Source organism: Nicotiana tabacum, chromosome 9 (assembly GCF_000715075.1).
Source record: "Nicotiana tabacum cultivar K326 chromosome 9, ASM71507v2, whole genome shotgun sequence".
NCBI lineage: Eukaryota > Viridiplantae > Streptophyta > Magnoliopsida > Solanales > Solanaceae > Nicotiana > Nicotiana tabacum.
In genome coordinates this window covers 22,645,285-22,659,619 of record NC_134088.1, presented here as the reverse complement: position 1 = coordinate 22,659,619, position 14,335 = coordinate 22,645,285, and the positions used below count along the sequence as shown (strand labels likewise).

Here is a 14,335-nt window from a genome sequence, read left to right as displayed (position 1 = left end):
GAATATGAATTATTTGTATTCTTATAGTATATTTGATTAGGACCGCCAATTAATATTGAGCTATCGAAAAACTTGAAATATAATTAATTATTAATGGATAAGTTATATAGCTTTCCAACAAATCACATTAATCGACTAGAGTAGGAAACTCTTCTTGTTAGATTGTTTGTTCTTCCTATAAAATCAAGTGGGTAAAAATCTCATTTAATAGTATAAGTTTTGATATAACGAATTGCACAAAGTTTAATCACATATTTCTTCGGGACTACAACTTAACTTTATCCAGTTAACCATTAATAAAATATTACGATATATTTAGGGCATTAATGACATTACGATATATCCAGTTAACCATTAATGACATTTATTTCATTTAATAGTATAAGTTTTGATATAACGAATTGCACAAAGTTTAATCACATATTTCTTCGGGACTACAACTTAACTTTATCCAGTTAACCATTAATAAAATATTACGATATATTTAGGGCAGTAATGACATTACGATATATCCAGTTAACCATTAATGACATTTATTTCACTTTATTAGTATAAGTTTTGAAATAACGAGTTGTACAAAGTTTAATCACAAATTTCTTCGGGACTACAACTTAACTTTATCCAGTTAACTATTAATAAAATATTATGATATATTTAGGGCATTAATGACATTACGATATATTCAGTTAACCATTAATGATATTTATTTCATTTCATTAGTATAGGTTTTGATATAACGAATTGCACAAAGTTTAATCACATATTTCTTCGAGACTACAACTTAACTTTATCCAGTTAACCATTAATAAAATATTACGATATATTTAGGTCATTAATGACATTACGATATATCCAGTTAAACATTAATGACATTTATTTTATTTAATAGTATAAGTTTTGATATAACGAATTGCACAAAGTTTAATCACATATTTCTTCGGGACTACAACTTAACTTTATCCAGTTAACCATTAATAAAATATTACGATATATTTAGGGCATTAATGACATTACGATATATCTAGTTAACCATTAATGACATTTATTTCATTTCATTAGTATAGGTTTTGATATAACGAATTGCACAAAGTTTAATCACATATTTCTTCGGGACTACAACTTAACTTTATCCAGTTAACCATTAATAAAATATTACGATATATTTAGGACATTAATGACATTACGATATATCCAGTTAACCATTAATAACATTTATTTCACTTTATTAGTATAGGTTTTGATATAACGAATTGCACAAAGTTTAATCGCATATTTCTTCGGGACTACAACTTAACTTTATCCAGTTAACCATTAATAAAATATTACGATATATTTAGGGCATTAATGACATTACGATATATCCAGTTAAACATTAATGACATTTATTTCATTTAATAGTATAAGTTTTGATAAAACGAATTGCACAAAGTTTAATCACATATTTCTTCGGGACTACAGCTTAACTTTATCCAGTTAACCATTAATAAAATATTACGATATATTTAGGGCATTAATGACATTACGATATATCCAGTTAACTATTAATGAAATTTATTTCATTTCATTAGTATAGGTTTTGATATAACGAATTGCACAAAGTTTAATTATATATTTGATTAGGGCTAAAATATAGATTTATCTAGTTATCTATTAATAAGGCATACGGCACTATGATGATATTATTCTTAAATAAATCACATTTATCACATTAATAAATGTCTATTTAATGTTAGTATATGCGTTAGTCTATATGTGTTAGTATATGTGTTAGTCTATAAATCACATTAGCATTAGTCTATTTAATATATGTTTATTTAGTTGTTCCCCCACCGTTGGTTTTCCCCCCAAAAGTACAAAAGTGACCCATAAGGCTACTAATTCCTTTCAAAAGTATTTTCTCACCAAACAAAGTCCCTCAAAAGTCCAACCGCCTGCTGCCTTCATCTTGTTTACCATTCCAAATGCCTACTGCCTCCAAAGTCCATTCCATTTTGCTGCATCTTCATCTTCTTCTTTACCATATTATTTAGCTCTTAAAAATGTCTTCTTCTACCTCCTCAACAGCAAATCAAAAGGGGAAAGGTTTGTTAAGGCCAATAAAAAGTGTAGGCTCTGACTTTGATGATAAACCTCTTTGGAACCATGTCAAAGTCCTTTCACTTACTCCAAATGGTGGTAGAAATAGAATATGGTCATGTAACTATTGTAACAAAAGAGTTACGGGATCATATTCTAAAGTCAAAGCTCATTTGTTAAAAATCTCTGGTCAAGATGTTCAAATATGTAAAGAGATAAGCAAAGAAGTTTGTGAAGCTTTGAAGCAAGAACATGAAGAAGCTGAAAATAAAAAAGCATCTGTACAACTTGATGCGAGGAAAAAGTCGGATTACGTATCGCTTCCTGAAGGGTCGGATTTATCGCATTTTAAAAAAAGAAAAGGTTCAAACGTTGGAACTCTAGAGAAGTCGTTCGGCATTGAGAATAGAAACATCGCTGACAAAATGGTAGCCCGCATGTTCTACGCTTCAGGTTTATCTTTTAATTTTGCCAAGTCTCCTTATTTTAGAAAGTATTCAGAGTTTTTGGCAAAGACTTCTTTACCCGGTTATGTTCCGCCAAAGTACAATAGGTTAAGAACTACCCTTTTAGCTCAAGAAAAAGCTCATATTGATAGAAAATTGCAACCTATTAAGGATGCATGAAAGAGAAAAGGGTTGTCTATTTGTTCCGATGGATGGTTGGATATTAAGAGGCGACCATTGATAAATATAATGGCGGCTTCTAGTGGTGGTCCAATATTTTTAAAATCAATCAATTCAAGTGGCGTTGTGAAGGGTGGAGAATATATAGCTAATTTGTTCATTAAATCAATTGAGGAAGTTGGTGCAAGTAATGTTGTTCAAGTTATCACCGATAATGCAAGTAATATGAAGCTTGCCGGTTCTATGGTTGAGCAAACTTATCCACATATATTTTGGACACCATGTGTTGTTCATTGTTTGAACCTTGCACTAAAAAGCATGTGCCAACCTTCCGAAAAATCAACTCAATTTATAAATTGCAAATGGATTTTAGATTTGATTGATGAAGTTAGTAGCTTGAAAAATTTTGTGTTTAATCATGATATGGCTCATGCTCTTTTTCAAAAGCATTCAGCGTTGTCTTTGTTGAAAGTTGCCGAAACGAGATTTGCATCTCATGTTGTCATGACTAGTCATGTTCATCAAGTGAAAGCATATTTGGAAAGAATGGTAATGGATGATGATTGGAGAAACTATAAGGGAGATAAAGTGATTGAAGTTAAAACGCGTGAAATTAAATCCCTTGTAATGAATGACGAATGGTGGGATAAGATTGAGTACTTTTTAAAGTTTACCGAACCAATTGTGTCTATGCTTAGAAGTGCCGATCTTGATGCTCCAAAGTTGCATCTTGTTTATGATATGTGGGATACAATGATCGAAAAAGTGAAAGCATTTATCTTTGAACAAGAGGGAAAGGATCTTATTGTCGGGCAATCAGACTTTTTTTTATACAATTTAAGAAATTCTTGTTGTTAGGTGGAATAAGAGTAACACCCCTTTACAGTGTATGGCACATTCTTTGGTACCAAAATACTACCATGAATCATTCTTAGGTACCAAAATACTACCATGAATCATGGCTTAAAGGGGAAGGCAATGGGGTTCGAAGGCTTGCTCCAAATGAGGATAGCGAGATTTCCTTAAATAGAGTTAAATGCTTTTAAAGATACTTTAAAGATTCAAATGATCTAAAACAAGCATTTTTGGAGTATGGAGCATTTGCAAGTGGTAGTGGTTTCTTTAGTGAGCCTCATGTGGTTGAGGCTATGATGTACGAGGAGCCTCTATCTTGGTGGGCTAACCATGGTATAAACGCTCCACTTTTGCAAAGCTTGGCGTACAAATTGCTTTCACAACCAGCTTCTCCTTCTTGTTGCGAAAGGAATTGGAGCACCTATTCGTTGATCCATAGTATCAAAAGAAACAAGTTAGAGACTTCTAGAGCCGAAGATCTAGTTTTTGTGCACTACAATCTTCGTTTGCTTTCTCGTCAAAAAGAAACATATACAAGTGGCCTAAGCAAGTATTGGGATGTGGGTATGTCTATAATTTATGTTTTCTTGAATTTATATTTCCTTTAGTATTTTTTTATTTTTTAAATTATTTTTATTTTAATTTTGCTTTAGGTGGAGATCGTTTTGATGTTGATGAAGCCACCAATGATCTACTTGACTTATCAATCGATGAACCTCAACTAGAAGGAGTCATATTTGAAGAGGAGATTGAAGATGTGCAAGAAATTGATCTTGAAAATATTGAGGAAGAATGCTAAATGTTATTGTTCAATTGTTAAAACTTAGTAGTTATCCTCTCCTACTTTTTGTTAGTTTATATAGTTCAATGTTAATGTAACTTTATATGGGAATGCTCGAATGGTGATTGCAATTGTAGACTTGTAGTTTATTTTTGCCTTTTTGGTGTTCATACTTATTTTGATTGACTTAATGAGAATGGCTAACTCTTCATAATTTGTGACTTGTGAGAGAAATGCTAATTGCTAAATAATACTTACATCTTTTATTCTCTATATTCTTATCAACGTCATGTTCTTCGACAAAAACAGTAAAAGCCTAAAAGGTATGTTTTCAATTTTCTTTATCTTTATATATCCAGCTCTTTTACTTATGTAATTATATGATATTTATTATGTTTTAATATACTTTGTGTAACCACTAACTTGTAAGAGAATATGAGAATGGAAGAAAATCAAGAAATCGTGCCTACAACTTGAGAATAAAAATTCACACTTTACAAGTTATAGGTAAGTATTCCATAAAGTTTCTCATAATGTAGAGATATTTTTATTTTTGAATTAATTTTTGTCGGATCCCCGCACCCGTGTCGGTTCTAAGATCCGTATCCCCGAATCTAAAAATTTCCATCTCAAAGGATCCGACCTCTAGATCCGCGCCCGTGTCGGACACCCGTACCCGTGTCAGAGCAACTTAGGTGCAGTTTCGCCAGAAATTTCGTCAGAAATTTCTGATGCGTGGAGCCGACTTTGAAAGCTTATATCTCGCAATTCATAAGGAATCAGAACATATTCAAAACATGAAAGTTGTAGTCGTTGGATTATAGTTTCCAAAAAGTTAAACCATTTATCATTTGGACATTTGTACATTAAGTTATGATCAATTGAAGGAAGGCTGGTAGAGCAGTTTTGGTGGACTTTTAGTGACGAAAAATGGACTTTTAGTGACGGATTGGCAGAAACTTAAGGACCAAAAATGGTCAGTTCATTCATTTCGTTTTGAATTTTTTGAGCACGGTTCTTAGACGATTTTTGGGCGATTTTCACGGGAAAACATTGGGGTAAGTGTTCCTTATCCTATATTGATTATATTTCATGATTCCATACTCATTTACATCATGAATACGTGAATTTATGGAAGAAAAATCAAGATTTTTGCAAAATCTTCCAAAAACAAAAATTTAAGATTTGGAGGTCGAGTTGTTATCGTATTTTGGTAAAATTGGTATAGGTGAACTCGTAATTGAATGGGTTATCGAATTTTATAAGTTTCGCCGGATTCAGAGATGTGGGTCCCACGGGCAAATTTTGAGCTAATTTTGGATTTTAATGAAAATGTAATATTTTTTTATGAAATTAATTGCTATAATTTTTGTTGACTATATCGAATTAATTATGACTAGATACGAGTCGATCAGAGTTGAAAAATTGAGGAAAAAGCATAATACTTGATTAAATTGGAGCAAGTCGAGGTAAGTGACTTGTCTAACCTTGTGTGGGGGAAATTCCCCCTAGGATTGATAATTGTAATGTGTGAAAAGTCTTGTACACGAGGTGACGAGTGTGTACACGTGCTAAATGTGAATGATTATATTTTAAATTGTGTAGATCACTGTTATGCATTAATTAAATTATTTTATTTTGTTATATTCTTCATTATTGATTTAATGTTTATATTTTAAATTTGTTTGACCTTTTTCGGCTAATTATTTTTTTTGTTTAGTTGGAACTTGGTTTCTTTTATTCTGTGTATTATTTGAAGGTTGATTTTCTTTAAATTAAATATTATTAATACGAAGTATTTGATATTTTTAAACTTGATATTGAAGCAACATATTAAACATTTTGAAATATTATTTTTCTGAATATTTTTGTAAGATTTTCGTACTCATTGTGATGGTGCAGTGAACTCTTTATTGTAAAAAAATATTATTGTTGAATTATTTTGACATGAGCCGTGAGCTCTTTGTTGTAGAAAAATATTATTGATGATTTATTTTGGCATGAGCCGTGAGCTCTTTATTGTGAAAAAAATACTGTTGTTGAATTATTTTGGCAAGTTAAATTATTTGAGCACTTGAGGTGCAAATTGTGATATATTGTGATATTGATACGCATGCGGTGGTATAAGGTCTGGGTGTTGAAACGCATGTGGTAAGATAAGGGTGGCTTGATACGCGTGGCTAGTAGAGGTGACTACTAGAAGTCATGCGGTGTGATAAGGGTGGCTAAAACGCGGGATGCTATTTCGGAAAAAAAATATTTTCTTTAAATAAATTGTAAAGGCTCCCGCGGTGATATAAGGAAATGAGATATTGTGAAATTATTTATAACTTGGGATTACGAGGCGGTACCTCGGTAGTGCCCTTATTGATATTGATTTATGGTCATAATTGCTTTCGATTAATTGTTGTGATTTTCATAAAGTTGAAGGATATTCTGTTTTGATTCCACGAGATATTATTTGCAATTATTTGATGTCATTAAATGTGACATACTATTTGATTCATTTCCAATGTCATTTTATTTTAATACATTGATAAATATTTTACCATGCCATTATTATATTCCAATAGGGCCTCACCTGACCTCGTCACTACTCTACCGAGATTAGGCTTGGCACTTACTGGGTACCGCTGTGGTGTACTCATACTACGCTTCTGCATATTTTTTTGTGCAGATCCAGGTACATTTTTACCAGCCTAGACGTCAGTGAGTTACCTGCGCACGGAGACTTCGAAGTATATCTGCCAGCGTCCGCAAACTCCGGAGTCCCCTTCTATCATTTTATGTTGCTTCCTTATATTTTATTTAGACCTTGATATATAGAGACATTAAGAATAAATTCTTAGAAACTTGTGACTTATTTCTACCGGGTTTTGGGAGTTAAAATTATTTGAATTGTAGTTTATTTATTTCAGATATTTATTATTATTCCGCATTGATAGGCTTACCCAGTCTTAGAGATTAGGTGCCATCACGACATCCTACGGAGGGAATTTGGGGTCGTGACAATAATTTACCTGGCCCTTTTAAGTAATAAAAGCCGGACAAAAGTGCTGGTTTTGTAGCCTGCTCAAATGCTTCAGTTAGTTGATGGGACCAGGTTCGAAACTTAGCTCCTGCACCTCACTCCTTCCCTTTTCTCTTTTTCTTTTTTAATTCAACGATTGTTTACTTAGTACTAATCTACTGCTTTTTTTATTTTATCTTTTCTGATTTCTTTAATGCTTGTACCAATACTCAACCTAAATTTTTAACTTTTTTAAAAATCCCTCGCTCACCCCTTCTGCTTAAAAATAAAAATTCTTTTTCAATTGATTGTTTTAACCTTTTTCTGCATTTGCTGAACTCTGACTGTGCGAATTAGCGACGGTGACTCGATTTGAGACTCTTCTTCAGCTGAAACATACCCTTAGTAAGTTTTTTTTTCTTTTGAAGATATTAACTTAGCAAAATAATCTGCTATTGAACTTTTGCTTTCTGCAAAGAGTCGAGTTAAAAGAGAACGCCAAATTAATGTCGTAGCTCGTAGGCATTTGAAAATTGAGTGCTAATGCTATTTTGAAATATTCTTTCAGTGAAGTGTTTGTCTTCAAATAAAATTGTGTTTGGAAATTAGTATCAAAGCAGAACTTCGAATTAGGATATCTTTTATAGGACTAGGGTAAAATTTTGAACTTGTTTAATTTAATTAATACGTGTTCCGATAGTAGTTAGGTTAAGTAGTAAGTCTTAAAATCTTATTATAACTTGAACATTGGAACTGTTTTTATTAATAAAGTGTATAGTATAATAATATTTATTTCTTACATATGAATTTTGGTCTTGGGATAACTTTGTTGTCCACTTCGTAACAATATAGTATTTATGAATATAAGTAATAATATTTAATAAAATTAAAGTTTGTATTTTGCTGATAATTTATCATACTCATTAAGTTTTTGAAGAGTTGCGCGCCGAACTTTATCGCCAGTAACAGTGGCGGAGCCACCTTATAGGAAGTTCGCGGGAAAAATACAGTGTGTACAGGTAAAAAAATAAATTATATATTTATACTATGTATTGACTCCCCTTAATTTTCTGATATATTTACTTTTATATATTTGGAAACCCTTAACGAAAATTATGGATCCGCTATTGGCCAGTAATTCGTATGCTTAATATAATAGTGCCCCCGTAATGCTCAAATCCTGCGTACACTCTACCATTCCAATCCTATTTGTGTAATTTTATTAGTTTGTTGTTGTTGTAATTTTTTTGTATAAATTTTTAATTTAAAAAATTTAGAAATTAATAGTGAAGACTGCAAAATAAATTGAGACAATTTTATCGGATGTCCCAAAGGAACATACGCACACGATGGCCTTCCAAGAACTCTTTTCCAGTTAAACTCTCTCAACCCAAGCAGACAAAACAGCAAAACAACTAAACGGAAAATGGCTGCCGCCGGCGCCATTAACTCTAGCCTCCGAGCTTTTCTTTTCAAGACTACTACTCAAAGTCCTTTCGCTCCCTCTTTCTTTACAAAACTCTCACTACCCACTTGTCTTTTTCTCCCCAATAACCACAAATTTTCCCATCGCCCCTTTTGCTATTCGTCTACCCAATTGACATCCCAAGAAGACAATCCACGACCCGAAAAATGGCAAAATCCGAATAATAATACCCGACCCAATGTTCTACAAATTCTTGAAGAAAGAGGGTTACTGGAATCAGTGACCAGCGACTATCTTCGCTCCGTTTGCTCCGACTCGAACTTTGGTCCGTTGAAAGTGTATTGCGGGTTTGACCCGACTGCGGAAAGCTTACACCTTGGGAACCTTTTGGGCATAATTGTTCTCTCTTGGTTTTTGCGTTGTGGGCATAATGCTGTTGCGCTAATTGGTGGCGCTACGGGTCGGATCGGTGACCCGTCCGGGAAGAGTTTGGAGCGACCCGAGCTTGATTTAGTAACACTTGAGAAGAATATATCTGGAATTGGGGGGATAATTAAGAAGATTTTGTTTGGTTCACCAGATGTTTGTGAAAATGCTGGAGAGGTGAAAATTTTGAATAATTATGATTGGTGGAAGGATGTAAAGTTTTTGGATTTTCTGAGGAATGTAGGGAGGTATGCAAGAGTTGGGACTATGATGTCTAAGGAAAGTGTGAAGAAAAGGTTGGAGAATGCGGAGCAAGGGATGAGTTACGCTGAGTTTACATATCAGCTTTTACAAGGTTATGATTTTGTGCATTTGTATGAAAAAGAAGATGTCAGTGTGCAAATTGGTGGTAGTGATCAATGGGGTAATATTACTGCTGGTACTGATCTTATCCGTAGGCTTATCGGAAAATCTTCCGAAAATGGAACTGTTGTTGGCAGTGTTCCTGTTGTTTTTGGGCTTACTTTTCCTTTGCTTCTCAAGAGTGATGGTACAAAGTTTGGAAAATCAGAAGATGGTGCAATTTGGCTAGCCCCTTCACTTTTGTCGCCGTATAAGTTCTATCAATATTTCTTTACAGTCCCTGATGATGATGTAGTGAGGTTTCTCAAGATTCTTACTTTTCTGAACATTGAAGAGATTGCAGAGGTGGAGAGGGATATGGGAAAACCGGGATATGTTCCTAACACAGCTCAACGTAGGCTGGCTGAAGAGGTTACACGGTTTGTTCATGGACAAGAGGGATTGGAAGAGGCTCTTAAGGCTACAGAGGCATTGAAGCCTGGAAATGCTGATACCAAATTGGATTGGAAAACGATTGAGGGTATTGCAGCTGATGTTCCGTCTTGCTCCATGAATTATGATCAGGTGTTGAACATACCGATTTTGGATCTTTATGTTTCCAGTGGTTTGCTTGAGAGCAAATCAGCTGCTCGACGAATGCTTAAGCAAGGAGGGCTTTACTTGAACAATGCCAAAGTTGATGGTGAGAGTAAGAAGATTGAGGCGGATGACATTGTCGATGACAAAGTTATCCTTTTATCTGCTGGGAAAAAGAATAAGATGGTCGTAAGAATATCGTGACTTGCTTTGGTCTAATATTTGATTGCATTTTTATTTGGAATTTCAAATTCAGCTTTCTGAGTTGACAACGCACAAAATTTTACCTGGTATGCAAATGATAGGAAGAGAGGAAAGCAGCCAAGGGTTGAAAGGAAGTAAAGCAGGAAGATGTACATTTTAATATTAAAATTATTTACCCGATTAAAAGAAGATGTTGAAATTATTTCCCTTCACTGTCGTATTGGCATTTTTTTTGTACTTCTCAGAACAATAATTGTCTAGGTGGGAGAACAAGATGAGCTATGCAAATTTTAAGAACTACTTTGGAGTTTATGGATGTCTGATAAAGTTGTATCCACAAACTCCTGCTTGCATTTTCTTTTTCTTTTTCTTCTTTCTCTTTTGACGAGCATGATGTCCCATTGCAGGTAGAAGGACTCTTTATTTATGCTTAAACTATAGGGACTTCTTCGGTCTTCCTCCAGCTTTATGCATTCAATTTTACTATCTATCCTTTATTTGACATGATCTTTGGAGCAAGTTGTATCACAGAATTAATGGCGAAGCTAGAAAATATTTCAAGGGTGTTCAAACTTGAATAAGAAAAATAAAAATTGTGGAGAGTGAAGCTCGAACCCGCGCCCATGAGGCCCTCTTGACCACCCTTTGCCACTGAGCTATTACTCTTCATTGTTGCAAGGGTGTTCAATATGTATTAAATGCATGTAAATCCAAAATTTTACCTATATACACAGTGTTAATTTTCCGACATTTTCGGACGAAGGGTGGTCAGTTGACCACCCTTGCTACACTGTAGCTTCGACCCTGGCCATGTGGCAGGTCTTATTGTGGCCTTGAAGAATTTTATTCATTATGGCCTTACTAATAAATCACACGATATGTTTGCCATTGCTGATAAGAAGCAGATTACTTCTGTTAGCATGAAGCCAGATTTGGCAGAATCAACAAAATCACAAGCGGGCCGATATAGGCCTCCACACTGGCGAAATAAAAATCTGAAAAACTTGCAGTTGGAGGATGATAAATCTCTAACACTATCATCTGATTCAGAAAACAGTGACAGTAATGGATCAGGGAGGGTTACTTGCAAGACACCCTATGCTAAGACTAGATTAGCTGCGATCATCTGTATCCAGGTATATCCGAACTAACTTCTTTCTTGCAATTTGTCTCATGGTCTCAATATCTTATATCCTGCTTGATCTTGTGTGTACTGAACATCACATCAAATTCTAAAGATGTCTTATTTGAGATGATTCTGAAAGGTTCTGAAAACCTTTATGGTTCTTGTTGTTGATAGTTGGGGTTTTGGAATTGTTTCAATTCCACTCAATTCGTGAAAGACTCTTTTTATGCATATCCTACTTCTCGAACTTTATGATTTTTGTTAGATTTTGCTAACAAACAGAATGAAAGAGCATTTATATTTTAATGATATTGGATAGTAATAAGTGAGAATATATGGCAGGTATGCATTATCTGCATGCTTTAGCTATTATGCAGCAATAAGAAAATGTACAAACAGTCAATTCTACGCGACAATGTTTTCGGTGCAAAGCAAGGATACTTGTAGTATAGGTAGCTGTCATATTTGTGAGATGCCAGTGGATGACTCGGATTGAGTCATACAAACAAATTTGTATATACTCTGACACCAACTTGGTATATAGTAATGAAATGTTTGACTTGGTCCAAAAATTAAAAATCTACATGGAATATGACAGTGCAAATTTTTCTAGATATTAAATTGTATAGATAGCTGGAAAATTAGAGAGATTCCAGTGGATCAATTGGTTTGAGTCATATATACTTCTGACACCAACTTGGTGTATAGTAATGGTATGTTTGACTTATCAAAAAAACAAAAAAGAAAATCTACAGGTAATTTGACAATGGAAATTGTATTCAGTTTCTTTTTATTTTCTTTTGAGAAAGGTAAATTGTATTCAGTTTCTGTTTTATTAACTTATGCAATATTCTTAATGCGATAGTGATTGGCCTTCAAGATCCTGGATATGCTGCTCTATCACTAAGATCAGCATTTGTGGATCTCGTGTCTGGAGTGTAGTTGTGTCAGGGTGTTTCAATGTGGCAATTTCTACCAAACCCTATTATGTTACAATTGCGATCAATTCTCTAAATAAAAATTAGAAAATATAATGTTCGACAGTAAAACCGAGTAGGTTACCACTATTAAAAGTTTGGAACGCATATTCCATAATTATGTCTTTCTCTTATCCTCCTCGTTTCTTTCTTGGTGAGCAAGTGCCAATATGCGCGACTGCCGGATTGCAGTTGGCCTGCTAATCAGTCTATTTTTGACAGTTCTGATTTGTACATGTACTTTTGTTTAACAAGTTAGCCAATGCAATGGCTCAATTGCTTCATTGGTCACAATATCATCTATTTGTAACATTCTTTCTTTCATGTACTTATTTGAGTAAGTTAGCAATATGTTTTTCTTTGAGAAGGTAACATATTTGTATATATATAGAGGCTGACATTGGATGACCTACGGAGAGGTAGAGGTAGGCCAAAGAAGAGGTGGGGAAAGATGATTAGGCAAGATATGGCGCAACTTCATCTAACCGAGAACATGATCCTTGATAGGAAGGTATGGAGATTGAGGATTAGAGTAGTAGAGTAGGTAGTTTAGGATGTTCATAACAGTAGTATTGGCATGCATTCTCGCTTTCTGTTGGTAGTAGGTTTTTATGACTAACCGTTGTTTCTTCCATTGTTGATCACCTTACTATCTTGTTGTTTTTATTCTGCTTCTAATGGCTTTTTGGTACTGTCCGTTCTTGTCTATATTTTCATTAATGCGGTGCTTATACTTTCCTGAGCCGATGGCTTATTGGAAACAGCCTCTCTATCCTCACAAGGTTGGGATAAGGTCTGCGTACACACTACCCTCCCCAAACCCCATGGTGTGAGATAATACTGGGTATGTTGTTGCTTATATCATTCTAAGTGATTAGCTTTGATTTTGTCATTCTAAGTCATAACTCAATGGGGCTTCCTTTGTCAGTGTTATGTTGCAATTTATACATGAGTTTTTGTACTACCACGCAAGGGGGTTAAAGGCACCTTTATAGAAGTACCAGTGTGCTGAATGTATATCATAAATCTTTATATGCTGATGTGGAGTAACTTTACAACGTGTAAAGGAATGACTATGTGGCCCTTTTGATCTCTGATGTGCTTCATTATTGAACAGTTATTTGTAACTGCTTTCCAAGATTCGTGTATTTGCACATAGAAGTTTGAGGGGCGGGCCTATTATCCACCGAGTTTATAGCCATGTGCCAGTTGCCCTGGGGAATTTCTCAAAGTTTGGCTGGACGAATGTGGATATCAGCCAGATCTAGTACTGCTGTTTGTGTTCTCTAAATTTGCTGTGGCTTTTCCTTTTCCCTATTGAGCATCTTTTTCACTCATGGCCTCTTTATTCCAAATCATTTGTATAAAGTTTTTGTGGAACTACGAATTTTTGTGGTAATAAGTTGTGCAATTACGAATTTTTGTGGAACTAGTCAATAGTATGCGTGTTACGCGTGTACCTTGTCTAAATGAGTAAAAAGTTTTAAAAATTATATAAATATTTTATTTAAAATTATGTTTGAATTATAAAATTAAAGTGCAAGTCCTGAAAATGAAGAATATTGAATTCAATAAGGACAAATAGTTCCACAAAGAAGTTCTCAATCGCGGTAAATATTTTGAAAAAGAAAAAATCATCTGTCAATATACAAAGATTAAACTATACTAATTTATCATGATTAAGTGACAAAAAAGGTGAAAATATATATTAATTAACTATGATTCAGTAATAATATTAAATATAAAAACAGATATCATAAATATAATATGTGTTGTAATATTATAAAGCATATTATTTTTATACTTAGTTACCAGATTTATCGTAACTACGTAAAAGGAGTACATAGACTAACGTAGAATATATGAATAATATTGTTGTAAAACAAAGG

The 14,335-nt window shown here is 33.9% G+C and overlaps 2 protein-coding genes across 2 annotated transcripts; both read left to right on the top strand.

Annotated features, from left to right (window-relative positions):
- Positions 1-2,771: 2,771 nt before the first annotated feature.
- LOC107814692 (uncharacterized) lies at positions 2,772-4,356 on the top strand. The gene is made up of 3 exons (XM_016640140.2): positions 2,772-3,514; positions 3,751-4,121; positions 4,211-4,356. The coding sequence occupies exons 1-3, from the start codon at positions 2,772-2,774 to the stop codon at positions 4,354-4,356; spliced, it is 1,260 nt and encodes a 419-aa protein (XP_016495626.2).
- A 4,325-nt stretch (positions 4,357-8,681) lies between these two features.
- Positions 8,682-10,684, top strand: LOC107832553 (tyrosine--tRNA ligase, chloroplastic/mitochondrial-like). The gene has a single exon (XM_016660419.2). The coding sequence runs from the start codon at positions 8,775-8,777 to the stop codon at positions 10,341-10,343; it is 1,569 nt and encodes a 522-aa protein (XP_016515905.2). The 5' UTR covers positions 8,682-8,774; the 3' UTR covers positions 10,344-10,684.
- The last annotated feature ends 3,651 nt before the right edge of the window (positions 10,685-14,335 follow it).

What these genes read in the sequence shown, in the direction of transcription:
- LOC107832553 (XM_016660419.2), top strand. Translation starts at nt 8,775, where the DNA reads ATGGCTGCCGCCGGCGCCATTAACTCTAGCCTCCGAGCTTTTCTTTTC.
- LOC107814692 (XM_016640140.2), top strand. Translation starts at nt 2,772, where the DNA reads ATGGCGGCTTCTAGTGGTGGTCCAATATTTTTAAAATCAATCAATTCA. An exon ending in GGAAAGGATCTTATTGTCGG is followed by an intron (nt 3,515 to 3,750) that starts GCAATCAGACTT and finishes ATGCTTTTAAAG; the next exon opens with ATACTTTAAAGATTCAAATG. An exon ending in AAGCAAGTATTGGGATGTGG is followed by an intron (nt 4,122 to 4,210) that starts GTATGTCTATAA and finishes ATTTTGCTTTAG; the next exon opens with GTGGAGATCGTTTTGATGTT.